Raw genomic sequence first — 19440 nt, forward strand, 5'->3', positions numbered from 1 at the left:
TTGTAGCAATCCATTTTGGAGATGGGCTTCCTTCTACTACTAGTGAAGAATTTCTTCTTCTTGCCATCAAACTTGACACCATTCTTGTTTAGCTTCTTGAGCATCTTGGTGATTCTTCTCACCATGAGAGCAAGGCTTGCATCATCAATCTCATCATTACTTGAGCTATCATGATCAACTTTTGCTTTACTCCTCTTCTCTTGGCTAGCCTTGAATGCCAAATCTTTCTTCTTGGTGGAAGAAGAGCCATCTTGTGGAGTGATGTGCATGTACATCTCATGTGCATTAATCTTCCCCAATATTTGAGTTGGCGTAGCGGTGGAAAGATCACATTGACGAAGCACCGTCATAATATGCCCATACTTGTTAATGGGGAGGACACTCAAGATCTTTCTCACAACATCGGATGGTTGCATTTGAGTGAGTCCAAGCCCATTGACCTCCTCTACAAGAACATTCAAGCGTGAATACATTTCATTAGCACTTTCACTAGGAAGCATTTCAAATAAATTAAGCTTCTTCATCACAAGGTGATAGCATTCCTCATGCTCACTCTTGGTTCCCTCATGGAGCGCACAAATATCCGACCATAGTGAATGGGCGTCTTTGTGGTTCCGCACACGGTTAAAGACATCCTTGCAAAGGCCTCTAAAAAGGGTGTTTCTAGCATTTGCATTCCACTTCTCGTAGTGAACCTCATCACCTTGTGAGGCGGCTCTAAGCACTCCAACATCTAAAGCCTCTAGGTATGCCTCCATGCATGCGAATTTTCCAACAAGGAAAATCATCTCCCTCAAAGACGGGAGGGGGTCCATCCCTGTGGGACATCTTGCTCTAGGCGGTTAAGCCTAATTTAAAGAGCACAAGGCTCTGATACCAATTGAAAGGATCAAGATGTCCAAGAGAGTGGATGAATTTGGCTATTTCTAAATTTGTTGCAATAATTAAGCCTCACACTTAACCTATTTCACCCCCTTGTGCCTAGAAGTGTTTCTATTGTTCTACTGCACAAAAGTTTTGTATCCTAAGTTCCAATACTACTCTAGCATGGTAATTCTAAGAATGTAAAGACATGAATTGAATTGCTCAAATGTAAATGCTCAAAGTAAAGAGAGGGAGAGAAACGTAGCGATGTTTTTTCCGAGGTATCAGAGAGTCACCACTTCCCACTAGTCCTCGTTGGAGCACCCGCGCAAGGGTGTAGCTCCCCCTTGATTCGTGCAAGGATCAAGTGCTCTCTATGGGCTAATGAGGTCCATAATCTTGGATTCTCAAATCTCAATCACCTTGCTACTTTCTATGCACTAATGAGGTCCATAATCTTGGATTCTCAAATCTCAATCACCCCACTAGTCTCTTGCTCTCCCTTGCACTCCCAAGGTGTTTCTCAGCTGATCAAATGGGCAAGAGAACTGAATTGGACGAGTAGGAGTTGTATTTATACACTCCCATTCAAAGCATGATCGTTACTATCCAACTCAGCACATTTACGTAGTGACCGGACGCGCAGGTCAAATTGACTGGACGCGCCGGTTAGTGGCCAATGGCTACGTGGCGTCAACCTGTTAGAGAAGGCCGTTAGAGTGACGGGATGCACAACCGCATCCGATCCTCCTCAACCTGACGCACCAGGTCCTCAAATTTTCTCTGGATGCTCTCTGATGTCGACCGGACGCGGCAGCGCATGAGTCCGGTCACATTCCTTCCCTCCGTCTGATCCTTCATCAACACAGGGACCCCGCTGCTACAGTTGCAAGTAGCTGTGCGTCAGGTTCCCTTTTGCATCATCGTCCGGTCGATGCCTCAGGTTCTGCTGCGCGCGCCAACACTGACCGGACCCAGCACAGTGGCAGCATTACCTGCAATGGGGATGACATGTGAACCTGCAGGTATGAAGAGTGAATATTAATCTTCCCATGGTTAATTTTGACAAGAAAAGGTAAAGCACTTTTGAAATGAATTCATAAATCATTGCTGATTCCTACTCTGACACCAATTATGAGTTTATGACCTTACATATTGGGTATATTACACTGATTTTGAACTTTCCATTGTTGTGTTCTAGCTTAGAGTTGAATCTACAACTGGGAAGGCAGATTTTCCTTATGGCATATGCTTATATTTATAGCACAAGGTGAAGACGTGAGAAGTCAGTTTGCTTCTGCATTCTAACATACTCAGCTACTGAGTATTTGCTAATGCAGAATGCTAGCCGGTTTGATTCAAACCGACCTGCTTGCTGCTGTAACTGGCCTTTTACTCTGCTGCAGCTACTGTTTACTGCTGCTACCGACCTGAACAGCAGCAGGCCAAAACAAAATTAGCTTCCAAATAATCCTAGCAGAAGTAACTTAATAGCTAAGGTAGCTAACCACTAAATAGTCTGCTCATGCAGCCAGGCAGAGTGCTCAAACTGATAAGCAGAATTCTAATCCTAGTAGCCAGACATCTCAAGACTCATCTATCAATGCAACTAAGTTCAATATTTCCTCTGTCACTAAATCAAGGTTATTAACCTTTTTACAATATCTGCTGCAAGATTCTGGTTTTTTTACTAATATAATATATTAGTAAAAATGTATATTATATAAGTGTTTTACATTAGGAATTTTACACTTGTGCATGTAGGTATGTTGTATATGCAATATTACTCCATCAGTCGTGCTGTTATGTGGTACACCAGGCACAACAAGAGGCCCAACATGGCATGGTGCGCTGGCTGGATGATGCTTGCCAATTACTTCCCCATTAAGGGCCTGTTTGGTAGAGCTCCCCCGGTCTAGGATTACCGCTCTAGGACGACTAAGCTGAGAAACCTTGGCAACCTGTTGAGCAGCACTGCCAGCTCCTAACCATAATATGTGCCTTGAATGGACACAAACATCCATAATCATAATTAAAACACCAATTTACTGATGATTTCAGTGGCACTCTCCTTGTACAAATGTCCCATATTTCTTTTTTACTTGACTTTTATCAGAAATTTCCAAAAGAATAACCACCACCATCATAATTCGACATTGGGGGTCTATTAACTTAAGTTTCTGTGAGGTTTTCTTTGAATGACTCTACAGTCTTAATGTAAGCTACCACAAAAATATACAATACTTCATCAGAACAGAAGCCAGCGACCCAGCTACAACAACGTAGCAGGAAACCATTAGAGTTAGAACTATTGCAGTTGAGTTTTGCAAAACAATTTAAGCATTGTAACATCCTAAAATTTGCTTCTCTTGAAATAGAGCTAAAATGATTTAATTTTGTATTTTTATGCTCATAAAAACATGAGGAAATAATAAATTTTCATTAGATTAAAATTTATCTTAAGGTAGAAATGTGTTTGTTGCATTCATGCCGGTCGCACCTTGTGTTTCTATGTGCAAAATATGTTTTTTTTAAATACGTTTAGCAGACGAATATCTATCTCTAGGAATTTTCCAGCTTCTTTCTGAAATTTAATTCCTAGCTCCTTCACCTTAATCTTTATGTTCCAAGTTCTCAACAATCTTTTCATGAGCTCCAAATACTTTATTTGGGTTCATCGTGTTCCAAAGTGTCTCTGGGAATTTTTCCCAAATTTTCGGAGGTCTCGGAGTATTTTTCGTGACATAAATATCAATTCTGGACTTTTCTAGAATTATTTTATTCATGAAATTAATTAATTCCAAAAATAAATAATATATCTCATTTTCCAACCAACTCTCAAAGTCCATGTACAATAATCCTAATAAATCTCAAAGGCCCATGCATTTATTTGCTAATGGGCTTTAATGATTATTTAGGTCCATTAATAAATGTGGAGGGTGCAACATCAATTAGTACCATATTGCTAGTTGATGTAGATGTGAGAAGTTTTTCTCCCTATAAATATGTACCAACCCCTTGGACAAAACACATCAAAACTACCGTAAGTGGAGCCCCTAGTTTGAGAAATCTCTCGTGTAGTAAATTAGATTTTTCTCCTTCTCTCGCCGTCGCCGCCGCGCTGCTCGACGCCGTAGACCCGCCGTCGACCGCAAGGAGGCCCTAAGTGAGTCCATCATCTTCTCCTCTTATTTCCTGTGCTCTCGGCTCGTCAAACCGTGGCCTCTAGGGCCCAAACCGAGCGCTCCAAGGAGCTTCTTGCCGTCGGTAATGGAGCTCCGCCGTGCCCGTTTTCTTCTCCGGCCAGTGACTCTCTCTCCCTCCTTTCTAATTTGGGTCGTCCAGATTCAATCCAACGGTCCAAGATCGCCCGTACCCCTTCGCCGGGTTTATTTGCAAAAGAGCCCCTGCAGTTTCGCGTAATATAACCCGCAGTCCATGACGCACTTACAAAAATACGTTTTCCTATTCCGAAAGCGTAGTTTCTTTCTAGTCGATTCAGAATGTGTTTTCTCTTTCCGAAAGCGTAAAATCTCTCTGTTAGATTCAAAACACGTTTTCTTCTTTTGAAAACGTTAGATCCAAAATACGCTTTCATCTATTTAAAGTTTTGCCACTAGTCTTATTTAGGCCATAAAATCTTCATTTTAACTCTGTTTTGATCCATTCAAGTTGTGTTAGATTCGTAATTGAGTAATCTACATGTTCATCCTACTGTTAAATATATTTTCAACTTTTGAAATTCGAGGTTAGATTTAATCTATTATTTTATTATAGAAAATCTTGTTTAATTCATAACTTTTTCGTTATAGCTTCGATTAGAGTGCTTTTTACGTCTGTGTGTTCGTAGTGAGACGTAGATTCATTTTACAAACTTTTCATCTTGATTTTATGTTTGGTGTACTATTCTAATTTAGATCTATTGTTTGCTTCGTGTATGATTGCATGGATGCTTGTGTGGTGCTTTATGATCATGTCCAATCGGTGGGCTTTGCGTTGGTGATATAAAAGAAGTTGGTGATCCACAAGAAGTCCTTTGGAGGTTACAATTCAATAGAAGAAGAATTTGAGTTTAAGGCAAGTATAGCATGGGATCTTTCTTGTTGTCCTATTTATCTTAATATCATTTTAATCATATGCATGTGTCTACCTTGGCAACTGTAGTAATTTTCCTAGCTATTTGATATCCTGGATTCCTTGATTCCTATAGGTTATTGCATTGGGTAGTATGATGTTAGTACTCAACTAAAGCCATGATCTTGTAACTTGACTAATGGAATATGCAATAAACACTAAAAGATGCTTTTTAGCAACATGGAACAAGGGGGCTAGAGCATTGGACTATTTTACGGTGCTCTAGATTCCTCTCCCTAAGGACTTATATGTAAGCGAACATCCGGGACCTACAGTACAGCTGTGAGGGCTTCATGGCTCTGGCTTTAACTTAGTATGATGACTTTTTTTAGCTTGTTAGTGGTTACCTTTATGGCGCAAGAGGGGCTCCGACAGGTATGATCTCGGCCTACCAAGAGGGTGCACTTTGGTTTCTTGGTATTTTGTTAGTCACTCCTTGGAGGAGGATTCATGCTTATTGATGAGGAAACTTTAGCGGCCCTAACTTGTTAGATGGACCTTTGAAAGGCTTCATAGTAAACCCTGCCGACCTTTCTTGGTAGTGGGTCAAGAGGTCGACCGCCTCGGGCGAAAGAGTAAATGACGACTCACAGTGAAAGTGTACAACCTTTACAGAGTGTAAAACTGGTATATCAGCCGTGCTCACGGTTACGAGCGGCCTTGGACCCTTACGGAATAGATGATGAACACCGATGATACTGATGATGAAGATGCTCACTAATGATTACTGTTTATGCTATTCATTATTCATGTTTACCTGATCATGTGTTTATGTGGGCTTATGGATAAACTTGTTGTCACCCTATTGCTAAAATCATGACTTATTTAAAGCTAATCGCAGTTAACCAGTGTCAGCCTTTTGAGCCTCATGAACCCCATGTTATATTTGTTGAGTACGACATGTACTTACGCTTGCTTTAATTTTTAAATCTTTAGAAAAATCTCAGATGGGTAACAGATTGCTAGTCTGGAGGAGTTAGGCTTGTGATCAACCAGTCAGTTGTCCCTATGGAATTGGAGTCTTCAACAGAAGATTAGAGTTGTCTTTCCGCTGTTTGCTGTCTAAGGTTATATCTTTTATACTAAGTATGTTATATATTAAGCATTGTCTATTGATATTACCTTTATTTGTAGCTATATGTGAGATTTAACTTTCTGGACTCACATATGGTGTGTATCTGGTTTTGTCCTTAAAACCGGGTGCTACGAGCATAGACAAGAATCTTGTAGGATGTTGAAAATGCAGGATTTCCTTAAAACTAAGATTAGAAGGAAAGAAACATTCTACCAGCATGATCTTACTATAGCTGAACCCATTAGGCTTGTTTGGCAGGAATCTTGTGGAAGTGAAAGGAAATTGGATAACACAAAAGATGCTAAGCTAATAAACATCAGTAATGGCGCAACTTAGAACGGAACACCACAAACATTATGGGATCTAGGCTGGAAAACAATACCGTGATGCAGGCAGAATGCTTGTCCCCTGTTTGAACTGAATCCACAATATTTCCCTTCCTGTTCACACCTTTGACAAGCACTGGTGATGTTGTTAAGGTGCCAATTGAATGCTATTTCACCCATATTGATTGCTCTATTTGCCTTTCCACTGAAGAGTGACTTGCCAAATAATGTCTCATCTTTTCGACCATTTTTATCGTAAGTTTAGGGTATTGGGATGCCCTTTGCAACCACTTCACAGCCCATGGGAAGAGTAGACATATCTGTATAAGGAAGCACCAGGTACCAGAGCTGGCTTGCGTTGTTAATGAGGCTTAGGCAAGAGCTTGGGCCGACGATACCATCTTGATTTGTTGCTTCTCTTGAGCAGCCTACTAGTACTGAGTCTAACGAGGTGCATGTGACAGGTGTGTACACATCAGTTGATTGATTTCGTGTGACCAGCTTCTGAAGTGGGCAGTGTGATGATGAGTCCGCTGGCAGGATGATATTCATTACACGATGCCTGTAATATATCGCTGTCACTTTGCAGGAGCCAAGAACTGCATGATCCAGGATGGTGTCATGCCCAGAGCATGATAATTGCATCCCAGGTGCGCCACATGATAGAGGGTGGCTTGGAAGCCGAAACGGAAACCGGATCTCTGGTCCATGTTTGTGGCATCGATGCGATGAACAAGTTTTGAGGAACTCATCATCTTCCCATGATGTGGCAGCATAGGATGCAAAGTTGAGAAGCAAAAGCAAGAAATTTATGCAAGCTCATGGGATGTATTCAGAGGTGAAGGTGGTCGAAGAGAAGGTTGTAAATGCTTTAGAATGAGCACCTTTTTGCTTTAACCTCTCGGGAGGACTGATTGTGTGCTTGTCAAGATAGCTACGTGGTGGCGAGGAATTCCTGCTGCCAATAATGCTTGGATGGTAACGTGGTTTCAGGAAGTGAGAGGATTCTTATCAGTTATCTGGAAGGTGCCTCTGTCTTCTTCAATCTTATTCCTACTATTCTGACTGACTTGTACAAGCCTAACTACATGCTACTAGATACGCAATTTTAATTATGTATCTAGACAAATCACTTGTACAAGCATAACTACATGCTACTAGATACGCAATTTTAATTATGTATCTTGACATATCACTTGTACAAGCCTAACAACATGCTACTAGATACACAATTTTAATTATGTATGTTGACATATCGTAAATCTAGATGCATAACAAAAGCTATGTGCCTAGAAAAAACAAAACGACGTATAATTTGAGACAGAGGTTGGTATTTATTTTCCTAGTGAAGGCACTACGAGAGTTTTGATATCTGACGAGGCTTGTGATAGATGAGTGACTGCTGACTGGTGAGTAGAAGTTCATCTATCAGAGGGAAACCTTCTGCCGTGTTCCAGCTTCCAGTGATTGCCGTGTTCCAGCTTCCAGTGATTGCTGTCCGATTACAATGGTTACTTGCAAGTTGTTGTATCTTCGATGCGATTTATTCTTATTAGTATATTAATACCTTCAGATCCGTCCATTTCTATTTCTATTGTTTTGGATAGTGTGTGGTTGTCCAATTTTGAACCCTGATAAGATTTGTGCATATATAGCTGAGGGAATGAACTAATTATCTCATCAATCCCCGTGGGGAATGATCAGTCCAATAGCCCTTAGTTATAAAACAACCAGACACCACGGAAATGCTTGAGAAATCTACAGAGGACGGTCATATTTTTTTTACTACTACTATTAACGACTTCCTTTTTGTTGCATCTTGTGTGCTGGTGCCTATTATTGTTGCCTCTAGATCTGTAGCCTCGGGAAAATCCATATAATGCCACTAAGGATGACGCTTGAAGGATTGCACTGAAATATCATTTTTTTTCCAAACGCAAAAGTTTTACTGCATTTTTATTTTGGGAAAATGGTGTTCTTGCCCCATAAACAGATGTGCAATTGTGATTTTGCCCTCGTTTTTCTAACTTTGTGATTTTGCCCTTAACTGTTCACAAGTCAACGCGAATTTGTCCCTGTTCAACGCGAATTTGCCCCTGTTTTTACCGTTGACCAAAGGCAAAATCGCGTTGACTTATGAACAGTTAAGGGCAAAATCACAAAGTTAGAAAAACGAGGACAAAATCACAATTGCACATCAAAGTAGGGGCAAGAACACAAGAGCACCTTTTATTTTTGTTTGTAGAGGAAAACAAAAGCAAGAAAAACTGTCCAAATAAACAGCCAGCACCATTTACGACCCACTTATCACTTAACTCACGACTAATAAAATGTGTTTACAGTACGTCTCAACATTTTTCCACACGACTGGAATTCAATGGTACACTATCCCTTTCTCTTTTGTCCCGTCAAAGACTTTAGTATAGCAACAACACCAAGTCAATAGCATCACAATCACGTAGAGCCAAGTTGATGTTTGCTTTTATAGCAAAGGCACTAAGTCTCGTAAACTCGGCAACTCTTGCATCTAGTCGCTTAGCGTTTATCCTTCTGCTGTTCTGTGAAACTGGCTGCAGTGGCAATGTCAGCTGCATTTCATCCTCCTGCTGCTCTACGCGCCTTAACTCTATTCTTTCTACTACTTGTTGTCCTTGTTGCAGATGCAGAAGGGCGACACCATGTGCTTGACTGTCCTCCATTCTCTTGTGGTCAACTTAGAGATGTATCCACTCCTTTCCGTCGGCGAGGTGATCCACCTGGGTGTGGTGTTCCATCGTTCGAGCTAGTGTGCACTGACGCCAAGGCTTCAATTCGCATTGGCAGTGGAACTTACGATGTGGTTAGCATCAGCTATATTGATTATACCTTCTGGGTTGTTGAGGCAGACTGGGGTACACAGAGCAGCTGCCTTCTCCCTCATTGGGATCGCCATGGTTTTGAATATGGGCGAGATGGGCCAGGGCGACCTTATACAAGGACTTGGGCGACCTTTGTGAATTGTTCGAAGCCAATAGAGAACAATGGTATTTACTGGCCAGTGGCTTGCCTGAGCACCGATTCTTCTTTCATCTACGTGATGACTGGCCTTTTCTCTTATGCCGCTGAGAATTTCGAGCCCTCGTGTGGTTACCTAGCCATGACTCCTTTGGATGGTCCAGGCATGATGGTGCCCCAGCTCCACAAAACAAGCTATCCAGATGTTGTTAAGTTCATGAGGAATGGATTTTCCCTTCGATTTTATTTTCCTATTGGTATCAGAGAGTGTCTCGCAGAGTCCATGCGGTAAGTATCTGATGATCATCCCATTTTCACCCATACATGACTTCCTCATCTAAAAACTAAAAAGGTTGGTTGAATTCCTTATGTAATCCTATGCTATGGCATGGTCTTGCAGTATTGTCCTTAAAGAACCAAGAAATAGTGCAGAAAAACACGATCAGATTTGGGACATTCTTACGGTCGAGTCATTATGGTGGGATTGTGTTATTGATCAACTTCGATCAACTAATAATGGTGTCACATCAGTTCTCATCGATATCATCATCGAAACAATACCAATTGTGCTGTGGCTTCTGAAATCTACCCATGGTACTCACTCCAGATAGCATCATTTGTTGTATAAACACCGTATGTTCAGTGGCTTCTGAAATTATTTTTTTATTCTTCCTTGGATTTTTTCTTTCAGTTGTTTGCAGGTTCGTATTGATGCCGCTGGCAGTATTTATCTTCTTAGCATATAAATACTGGAAAACAAGGATAACAATCGATGCAGTCGAGAAGTTCCTGCGAATGCAGCAAATGCTCGTTCCAATGAGATATGCATACACAGATATCATTGCTATCACTGGCCATTTCAGAGACAAGCTCGGGCAAGGAGGCTATGGTTCTGTATACAAGGGGGTGCTACTGCCAGGTGAAGTTCACGTTGCTGTCAAGATGTTGGGCAACTCCAACTGTAACGGAGACGAGTTCATCAGTGAGGTCGCCACCATTGGGAAGATTCACCATGTCAATGTTGTGCGCCTTGTTGGGTTTTGCTCTGAGGAAACTAGTAGGGCACTTATCTATGAGTTCATGCCCCGTGGATCTCTCGATAAGTACATCTTCTCATCGGAGAAGACTTTCTCATGGGACAAACTCAATGAGATTGCTCTGGGCATTGCCAGAGGTATCAACTACCTGCATCAGGGGTGTGATATGCAGATCGTACACTTTGACATCAAGCCACACAACATCCTTCTTGACAGCAACTTTGTTCCAAAAGTTGCTGATTTTGGGCTCGCCAAACTGTTCCCAAGAGACGACAGTTTCGTGCCACTGAGCGCTATGCGGGGAACGATAGGCTATATAGCTCCCGAGATGGTATCTCGAAGCTTTGGTCTCATCTCTAGTAAATCTGATGTGTACAGCTTTGGGATGCTACTGTTGGAGATGACGGGAGGGCGAAGGAACGCTGATCCACATGCAGGAAGCTCCAGCCAAGCATACTACCCATCGTGGGTTTATAGCCAGCTGATCCAAGAAGATGTGGGCAGGATCAGTGGAGGCGTTGATATGCACGAGTTAGAGAAGAAGCTATGTATCATTGGGCTCTGGTGCATCCAGATGAAGCCGCACGATCGGCCGACAATGAGCGAGGTCATAGAGATGCTTGAAGCTGGCGTCGAAGGCATTCAAATGCCTCCAAGGCCATTCTTTTGTGACGATGAGGTGGATGGTTCTTACTCTCTGTCCTCCGAACTGAATGCAATAGAAGAGGAGGATGAGTAAAATACACTTGTGTCTATGTGTGCTCATAAGTCTTAATGTATCAGACTACTAATATTTTAAGGTTGTCATAAGGTCAGGTACTGGTTGTATACTTGTATCGAGAGTGTGATAATGTGATGTCATATAAAATACCTCCAGACGTTGTTACTTGTTAGGTTCATTGGCTGTGCTGTTCATCGTCATTGCACCCGTTTACTTTAGTTCAGTCTGTCAATTCCATGCAGTTTGCTCTTCTGGTGTGAACTGTCTGTGGAAAACAACGAAGACATAAGTGTTTGTGGAATATTGCTGAGACGACGCAGCGTGCCCTTTTGTGGCCTGTGAGTAATGTCCGACAAGCATTTTACTGTGATTTTCAGGTTTCAGCAGTGGATGAAGCAAGCTGATGCCTTCCTGAGGGGCTTCTGAAACTCGACAAACTGTAGCCCGGATAAGGAGGGCCAAGCCGATACGATCCAGCCAGCTTGGCAATTCGCATAGTCGCATGTCGGTCAGTCGTGTCCACTGAGCGCGCACGCCGGGTGAGGAAGAGGAACCGGAGGAGCAAGCCTGCGCTAAGTGGTAGCCCGCAGCCGCCCGCTCTCCGCAGCGGAACCAAGTTCAAATCTGAAGTACTCCTTCCATTCTAAATTATAAGTTATTCTAACTTTCTTAGAACTTTCTTAGAGAGTTAACGCATCTCAAGTTTGACCAAAATTACAGAAAAAGTTACAAAGATTTATAATATCAAATAGGTATAATATAAAAATATAATTAATGAATAATCTAATGATACTTAGTTAATATCATAAATGCTATTATTTTATTATGTAAATTTGGTCAAATTTAAGATGTTTTGACTCTCTAACAAAATTAGAATGACCAGCGGAGATGTGCACCACCTCTCCTGACTCCATGCATGCTCAATTGCTCATGGTGCAGTGGATCGAGACGGCGAAGTGGCTGGCCGGCGTAAGGTAACTTACTTCCTTGGTTCACAATTTCCTGTTCCTTTTGAGTCCGAGAAAGGTCTACACAATATTATGATTTAGGCTGTGCTTATTTTATTGATAGAGAAGGAGGAATTGCAGCAGAAATGCGAAAGATGAAGGATTTAGAAATTCGAGACATGTTCAGTTCTTACTGAACAATACCCCATACTGAACTCCGAATGAATATTCAAAGAAAAAAAAACCCGAATGAATTTCTACATGGGCCGAATCAGGCCCATGGGATCACATCTCCTCGCGCTGACTGCCACCTGTGAGAGCCGACACGAGCCCACGCCGCGCGAGTCGCGACCTCAGGCGGCCACCGTCGCTCCCGGTGCCGTTGCCCTCCAGACTCCGAGCGCTTCTGTTCGTCGCACTCGCACCCCGCCTGGCGCACCGACCGCTGAACTGCGCCACTGATTTCCACTACCTCGTAGCCACCAACCGTTGAAATCAAGCGGTCCACATGCCAGGTTGGAAGTCTCACGAATTCCCTCATGTGCCGATGTGCGCACCACCGCCTCCGAATGCCGGAACGGGTCTTCCCCTCCTCGCCGCCGTCCTCCGCTCCGGTGAGGGCTGCTACCGCTTTCCGGATGCGCTTCCTACTCGCTACTGACAGAGGTAACACTCCTTGCTTTTGCATTTTTCGTTGCTAGATTTTAGGACCGCTGTGCTCATAAACCTAGGGCATACGCCGGGTGACATTGTTGCTGGGGTGTGGCTGTGTGGGGATTGGGGATAAGAAACTACGCACAATTCAAGGGCGGAGCTAGGCCTGCCCCTGATGGTTTGAAGTTGAAAATCACTGTACGCACTGTATTACAGCATTGCAAACCCTAGCTAGCAAAGTGGATGACCTGGTGAGTGGCGACCTACTCGGCTGGCTTTGTCCCTGCCACAATTTATTTTTTTAGAAAGGACGGCAAAAGTTTTGCCACGATTTCTATTGGACGAAGAAAGAAAAAAAAAGGCAAGTGCCTACCTAGTTTTTTAATGGAAACTGGGCGCAAAAACCATACAGCTAAGGAGAGCGCCCCACTCATCCTACACAACTTTGGTACAACAACCAGATAACTATCAAAACTCACACCACTACTTGCTCCAACTTGGTTTAGACAACCCAACTAAGACCTCAACAAGGTCAACTAACAACTGAACAAAGGACTGAAGGGATACGATGACCTGTCGGGCGACACTAAACATCACAGCATGGGGCACCACCAAGGCCAGACGGCAAGTAGCAACCGCGGAACTGGAAAGCCTAGCTATGCCTCCAAGAAAGAAACGACGCTAAAAGCGCTGACAAGCTAGCCCGCCAAGGGAAGGTTTTCACTTGCAACCTCCAGCACGGTAGGAGAGGTAGAAAAGGACGCCTCCAAGAAGGGAACGACGTCCGCAGACATTGTCATTCAAGCTTTCGCCCCGACCTCAAGCAACCTCCGCACCGTCGCCGCCGAAGACCCAATCCTACTAGGGAGATTGGATGCGGTGATGGGTCAGCAGCAGCCCCGCCCGGCCGCTGCCCCAAGGGACATCGGCTAGGAGAAGTGCCGGGAGAAGCCCGCCGGAGAGTCCCCCCCCCCCCCCCCCCCCCCCCCCGCCGAAACCGGCAAAGCCGCCCGACCGCCGCCCCAAGGGACACCGTCCAGGAGAAGCGCCGGGAGAAGCACGCCCCCCGCCGGAACCGGCAAAGCCGGCCAACAGCAAGCAGATTCGGCCAGCTCCGCCACGAAACCGGCCTGAGGAAGGGGGAAGGCAGATGGCGGGAAGAAGAGGGCCAGGATCAGAAGAAGCCATAGTCGCCCAGCCCACCCCCTGTCGAGTGGGCCCCGCATGAACCATGCCGCGCAAGGCCACCAGTACCCTCCGCACCGAGCCTCCACGCCTGCAGAGGCAGAACGAAACGAGCGTCAGAACCCGCCACCATGAGGCCGGCAAGAATGAGCGCCCCGCGCGCTGCCGCTCGCCGGGCCTGGACGAATCCGGCAAGGGAAAGCGAAGATCCGGCCGCTCCCCACGCAGATCCGGCAGCCCACATGGAACCGGCCACCAGCTGCACAGATCAGGCTGTCGCCCTAGCCAAACCAGCGAAGAGAGAGGCGCCGCCGCTGGAAACTTGTCGGAACTCCGGCCGAACCACCGGAACTCGGCGAATCCGGCCAGCAGGACGCAGATCCGCCCACTCCCGACCCGGATCCGACCATCCTCTGAGCAGAGAATGCACCAGACCATGGGAGGAGGATGGGGCAGGGAGAAGAAGGAAGAGGAGCAAAGGAAAATGGGGAAGGAGGAGAAGAGGAAGGGCTGTGGCGGCCGCCACTGCCCGCCACCGCCACTAGCGCCGACGTCGGCCGAGGCAGCGGCGGCGGCCGGCCGAGCACGCGGCGGTGGTGCGAGGCGATGGAGCTGGAGTCGCCCCCGTGTCGCCTCTCCGAGACGACGCACCACGCTTTAATTGCCTTGCATGGTTATAACGTCTTCACATTTTGGCCAATTATGGCCCATAGGAAGGACATGTAGAACACATTGCTGAGATTTAGTTATTTGTCAATTACCCAGCATGATGAATTGATAATAACTCTTGTGCACCATGAATAGGAAAAGTTGAACACCTTGTTCCACACACACACAAAAAAAAAGACAAGAATAGAACACCTTTCTGAGGTATGCAGGGACTTGTTGTCGTACACAACATTGACGGGCACAGATAAATCACAGGAACGTATTTTCTGGAAAATCACAATAATTGAACGACAACAATGGAAATCAAATGCAATGTGATACGTTTCTAATTAAGTTACTACACATAAAAAATTAAAAGAGTCACAGTTCATGTGGCTGATACAGTGAAATGATCCAAATACAATGTAATATACTTCTAACCATTACTAAGCTCACATATGAAAGTAAGCATAACTGCTTTTCATGCTTGCTAAATCATGGCAGTATATCCTCCATGTTTTGGCATAGGATGGCTTTCAGCCTAGGCATATGGCTTAGGTGGTATTGGTAGATTCTGTAACCTTCCTGTCAACATGTTAACCACCTTTGTCATCGACGGCCGGTTTTGGGGTTCCATTGAATCCACCAGAGTGCAACAATCGCCAGCTGCCTCACTGTTTCTTTCTCCTGGTCAGCTATTTCCCTACCAAGTGTGATGTCCTGCCCAGCGACTACTCTCCCATAGATCCACTCTGGTAGATACACCCCATTTTGGTTCTCGATACCTGGGTCTGAATTCCTCCTTCCACTCACCATCTCTAACACCAGCATGCCGAAACTGTAAACATCTGACTTGTATGATACCCCACCAAAATTTGGAGAATATATCTCTGGTGCGATGTACCCCATTGTGCCTCTTGCTGCAGTCAAGGTAACAATGCTTTGGTCCCTTGCACACAGCTTAGCAAGGCCAAAGTCTGAAATTTTTGGATTGAAGCTGTAGTCCAGCAGAATGTTGTGAGGCTTGATGTCAAAGTGGAGGATGCGTTGGTTACATCCTTGATGTGGGTACTCCATTCCTCTAGCAATGCCTGTAGCGATATCTAGCATTTTTTCAGGTACTAGGTGCTCTTGAGAATTAGGATTGTGCAAGAATATATATCTTCCCAATGACTCGTTTGGCATGAATTCATATATAAGTGCACGCCTTGTTCCTTCAGAGCAAAAGCCCAGGAGGCGGACTATATTTGCATGATGGATTTGTCCAATGGTTGCTACTTCGTTGATGAAGTCTTCTCCCTCTCCTGTAGAGTTCTCTAGCATCTTGACCGCCACTGGCACACCATTTGGTAGCTGTCCTTTGTAAACACTTCCAAACCCACCTTGGCCTACTTTTTCCTTGAACCGTCTTGCTATCTCCTTAACTTCAGAGAAAGTGTACCTTGTGGGTTTTGATGTGCCATATGTTTTGAGAAAGATTTCTACTTTCAAATGTATTGCTTCATTGTATCTTTTCTTCAGTGAAAGTGTTATGTGGCTGCTAGGACTGAGATGGAGAGGCGGCGACGGAGCTACAGTACCCGCGGGTACTGTTCACGCGGGGGAGAGAGGGCAGGAACGGCTGGCTCAAGGGAAACCAGCAACTTAATTGTTGCTTCTTGCTTGACTATAACTGATACAGGGTTCTCTTTTATAGAGATGACTGACTTAGACCCCTAAGGAAATATCCTAACCGAATCAATCTAACATATATCTTTCCTAACGAGCCAAACCACATATCTCTTTCCTAACAAACCAAACAATCTAATCTAATCTAATCACGCGCTACAGTACCGCGTCGCTACGGTACCACGTGGGCCCCTGGGCCGGCTCTACTTGCCATAACAGAAAGATAGAGTGCAGTGGCTAGCAGAACAACGAATGTGGCTACTGATGTTGTAGCTGAATAAAAGGAAAAACAGATGAGCTAGCTGCATTTGAAGAAAACAGCTATGTCCCACGACCAAATTTCTTGTTTTAAAAATATTAGTGTTATTATTGGAAAATGACAACGTAAAAATTGTATTGTAGCAAAAAGAAAAAAGCATCAGAATGGTAGAATTTTCAGTGGCAGCATTACCTGCAATGAGGATGACATGTGAACCTGCAGGTATGAAGGGTGAATATTAATCTTCCCATGGTTAATTTTGACAAGAAAAAGTAAAGCACTTTTGAAATGAATTCATAAATCATTGCTGATTCCTACTTTGACACCAATTATGAGTTTATGACCTTACATATTGGGTATATTACACTGATTTTTAACTTTCCATTATTGTGTTCTAGCTGAGAGTTGAATCTACAACTGGGAAGGCAGATTTCCCTTATGGCATATGCTTATATTTATAGTAGGTGAAGACGTGAAGTCAGTTTGCTTCTGCATACTAACATACTCAGCTACTGAGTATTTGCTAATGCAGAATGCTAGCTGGTTTGATTCAAACCGACCTGCTTGCTGCTGTAACTGGCCTTTTACTCTGCTGCAGCTACTGTTTACTGCTGCTACCGACCTGAACAGCAGCAGGCCAAAACAAAATTAGCTTCCTAATAATCCTAGCAGAAGTAACTTAATAGCTAAGGTAGCTAACCACTAAATAGTCTGCTTATGCAGCCAGGCAGAGTGCTCAAACTGATAAGCAGAGTTCTAATCCTAGTAGCCAGACATCTCAAGACTCATCTACCAATGCAACTTAGTTCAATATTTCCTCTGTCACTAAATCAAGGTTAGTAACCTTTTTACAATATCTGCTGCAAGATTCTGGTTTTTTTAATAATATAATATATTAGTAAAAATGTATATTATATAAGTGTTTTACATTAGGAATTTTACACTTGTGCATGTAGGTATGTTGTATATGCAATATTACTCCATCAGTCGTGCTGTTATGTGGTACACCAGGCACAACAAGAGGCCCAACATGGCATGGTGCGCTGTCTGGATGATGCTTGCCAATTACTTCCCCATTAAGGGCCTGTTTGGTAGAGCTCCCCCGGTCTAGGATTACCGCTCTAGGACGACTAAGCTGAGAAACCTTGGCAACCTGTTGAGCAGCACTGCCAGCTCCTAACCATAATATGTGCCTTGAATGGACACAAACATCCATAATCATAATTAAAACACCAATTTACTGATGATTTCAGTGGCACTCTCCTTGTACAAATGTCCTGTATTTCTTTTTTACTTGACTTTTATCAGAAATTTCCAAAAGAATAACCATCACCATCATAATTCGACATTGGGGTCTATTAACTTAAGTTTCTGCGAGGATTTCTTTGAATGACTCTACAGTCTTAATGTAAAAAAAAGGGCGTACCCAGTGCAGAGAGCTCCCGCTCTGTGCGGGGTCTGGGGAAGAGTGTTAGTGGCAAGCCTTACCCTCGCCTGTGCAATGCGAGGAGACCGCGACTCGAACCCGGGACCATCCGGTCACAGGCGGTAAGACTCTACCGCTTGCACCAGGCCCTCATCGGAACAGAAGCCAGCGACCCAGCTACAACAACGTAGCAGGAAACCATTATAGTTAGACCTATTGCAGTTGAGTTTTGCAAAACAATTTAAGCATAGACAAGAATCTTGTAGGATGTTGAAAATGCAGGATTTCCTTAAAACTAAGATTAGAAGGAAAGAAGCATTCTACCAGCATGATCGTACTATAGCTGAACCCATTAGGCTTGTTTGGCAGGAATCTTGTGGAAGTGAAAGGAAATTGGATAACACAAAAGATGCTAAGCTAATAAACATCAGTAATGGCGCAACTTAGAACGGAACACAACAAACATTATGGGATCTAGGCTGGAAAACAATACCGTGATGCAGACAGAATGCTTGTCCCCTGTTTGAACTGAATCCACAATGTTTCCCTTCCTGTTCACACCTTTGACAAGCACCGGTGATGTTGTTAAGGTGCCAATTGAATGCTATTTCACCCAAATTGATTGCTCTATTTGCCTTTCCACTGAAGAGTGACTTGCCAAATAATGTCTCATCTTTTCGACCATTTTTATCGTAAGTTTAGGGTATTGGGATGCCCTTTGCAACCACTTCACAGCCCATGGGAAGAGTAGACATATCTGTATAAGGAAGCACCAGGTACCAGAGCTGGCTTGCGTTGTTAATGAGGCTTAGGCAAGAGCTTGGGCCGACGATACCATCTTGATTTGTTGCTTCTCTTGAGCAGCCTACTAGTACTGAGTCTAACGAGGTGCGTGTGACAGGTGCGTACACATCAGTTGATTGATTTCGTGTGACCAGCTTCTGAAGTGGGCAGTGTGATGACGAGTCCGCTGGCAGGATGATATTCATGACACGATGCCTGTAATATATCGCTGTCACTTTGCAGGAGCCAAGAACTGGATGATCCAGGATGGTGTCATGCCCAGAGCATGATAATTGCATCCCAGGTGCGCCACATGATAGAGGGTGGCTTGGAAGCCAAAACGGAAACCGGATCTCTGGTCCATGTTTGTGGCATCGATGCGATGAACAAGTTTTGAGGAACTCATCATCTTCCCATGATGTGGCAGCATAGGATGCACAGTTGAGAAGCAAAAGCAGCAGTACGGCCAGAAGAAATTTATGCAAGCTCATGGGATGTATTCAGAGGTGAAGGTGGTCGAAGAGAAGGTTGTAAGTGCTTTAGAATGAGCACCTTTTTGCTTTAACCTCTCGGGAGGACTGATTCTGTGCTTGTCAAGATAGCTACGTGGTGGCGAGGAATTCCTGCTGCCAATAATGCTTGGATGGTATCGGGTTTCAGGAAGTGAGAGGATTCTTATCAGTTAACTGGAAGGTGCCTCTGTCTTCTTCAATCTTATT

General features: G+C 44.1%; 1 protein-coding gene and 2 pseudogenes across 1 annotated transcript; 1 reads left to right on the forward strand and 2 right to left on the reverse strand.

Annotated features, from left to right (window-relative positions):
• Window positions 1-1773: 1773 nt before the first annotated feature.
• On the reverse strand, window positions 1774-7982 carry LOC136454402 (rust resistance kinase Lr10-like; annotated as a pseudogene).
• Window positions 7983-8913: 931 nt separating this feature from the next.
• On the forward strand, window positions 8914-11318 carry LOC136449674 (rust resistance kinase Lr10-like). Its single transcript, XM_066449835.1, has 3 exons — window positions 8914-9681; window positions 9794-9987; window positions 10085-11318. The coding sequence occupies exons 1-3, from the start codon at window positions 8981-8983 to the stop codon at window positions 11167-11169; spliced, it is 1980 nt and encodes a 659-aa protein (XP_066305932.1). The 5' UTR covers window positions 8914-8980; the 3' UTR covers window positions 11170-11318.
• Window positions 11319-13818: 2500 nt separating this feature from the next.
• On the reverse strand, window positions 13819-19212 carry LOC136449679 (rust resistance kinase Lr10-like; annotated as a pseudogene).
• Between the last annotated feature and the right edge of the window lie 228 nt (window positions 19213-19440).

The sequence above is a fragment of the Miscanthus floridulus genome, chromosome 5, assembly GCF_019320115.1.
Source record: "Miscanthus floridulus cultivar M001 chromosome 5, ASM1932011v1, whole genome shotgun sequence".
NCBI classification, from domain to species: Eukaryota; Viridiplantae; Streptophyta; class Magnoliopsida; order Poales; family Poaceae; genus Miscanthus; species Miscanthus floridulus.

Bases quoted from the DNA above. Each gene is read 5' to 3' on its own strand.
- LOC136449674 (XM_066449835.1), top strand. From the start codon at position 8,981: ATGTCAGCTGCATTTCATCCTCCTGCTGCTCTACGCGCCTTAACTCTA. The intron at 9,682-9,793 runs GTAAGTATCTGA...ATGGTCTTGCAG, and splicing joins TGTCTCGCAGAGTCCATGCG to TATTGTCCTTAAAGAACCAA. The intron at 9,988-10,084 runs GTACTCACTCCA...TTTTTCTTTCAG, and splicing joins GCTTCTGAAATCTACCCATG to TTGTTTGCAGGTTCGTATTG.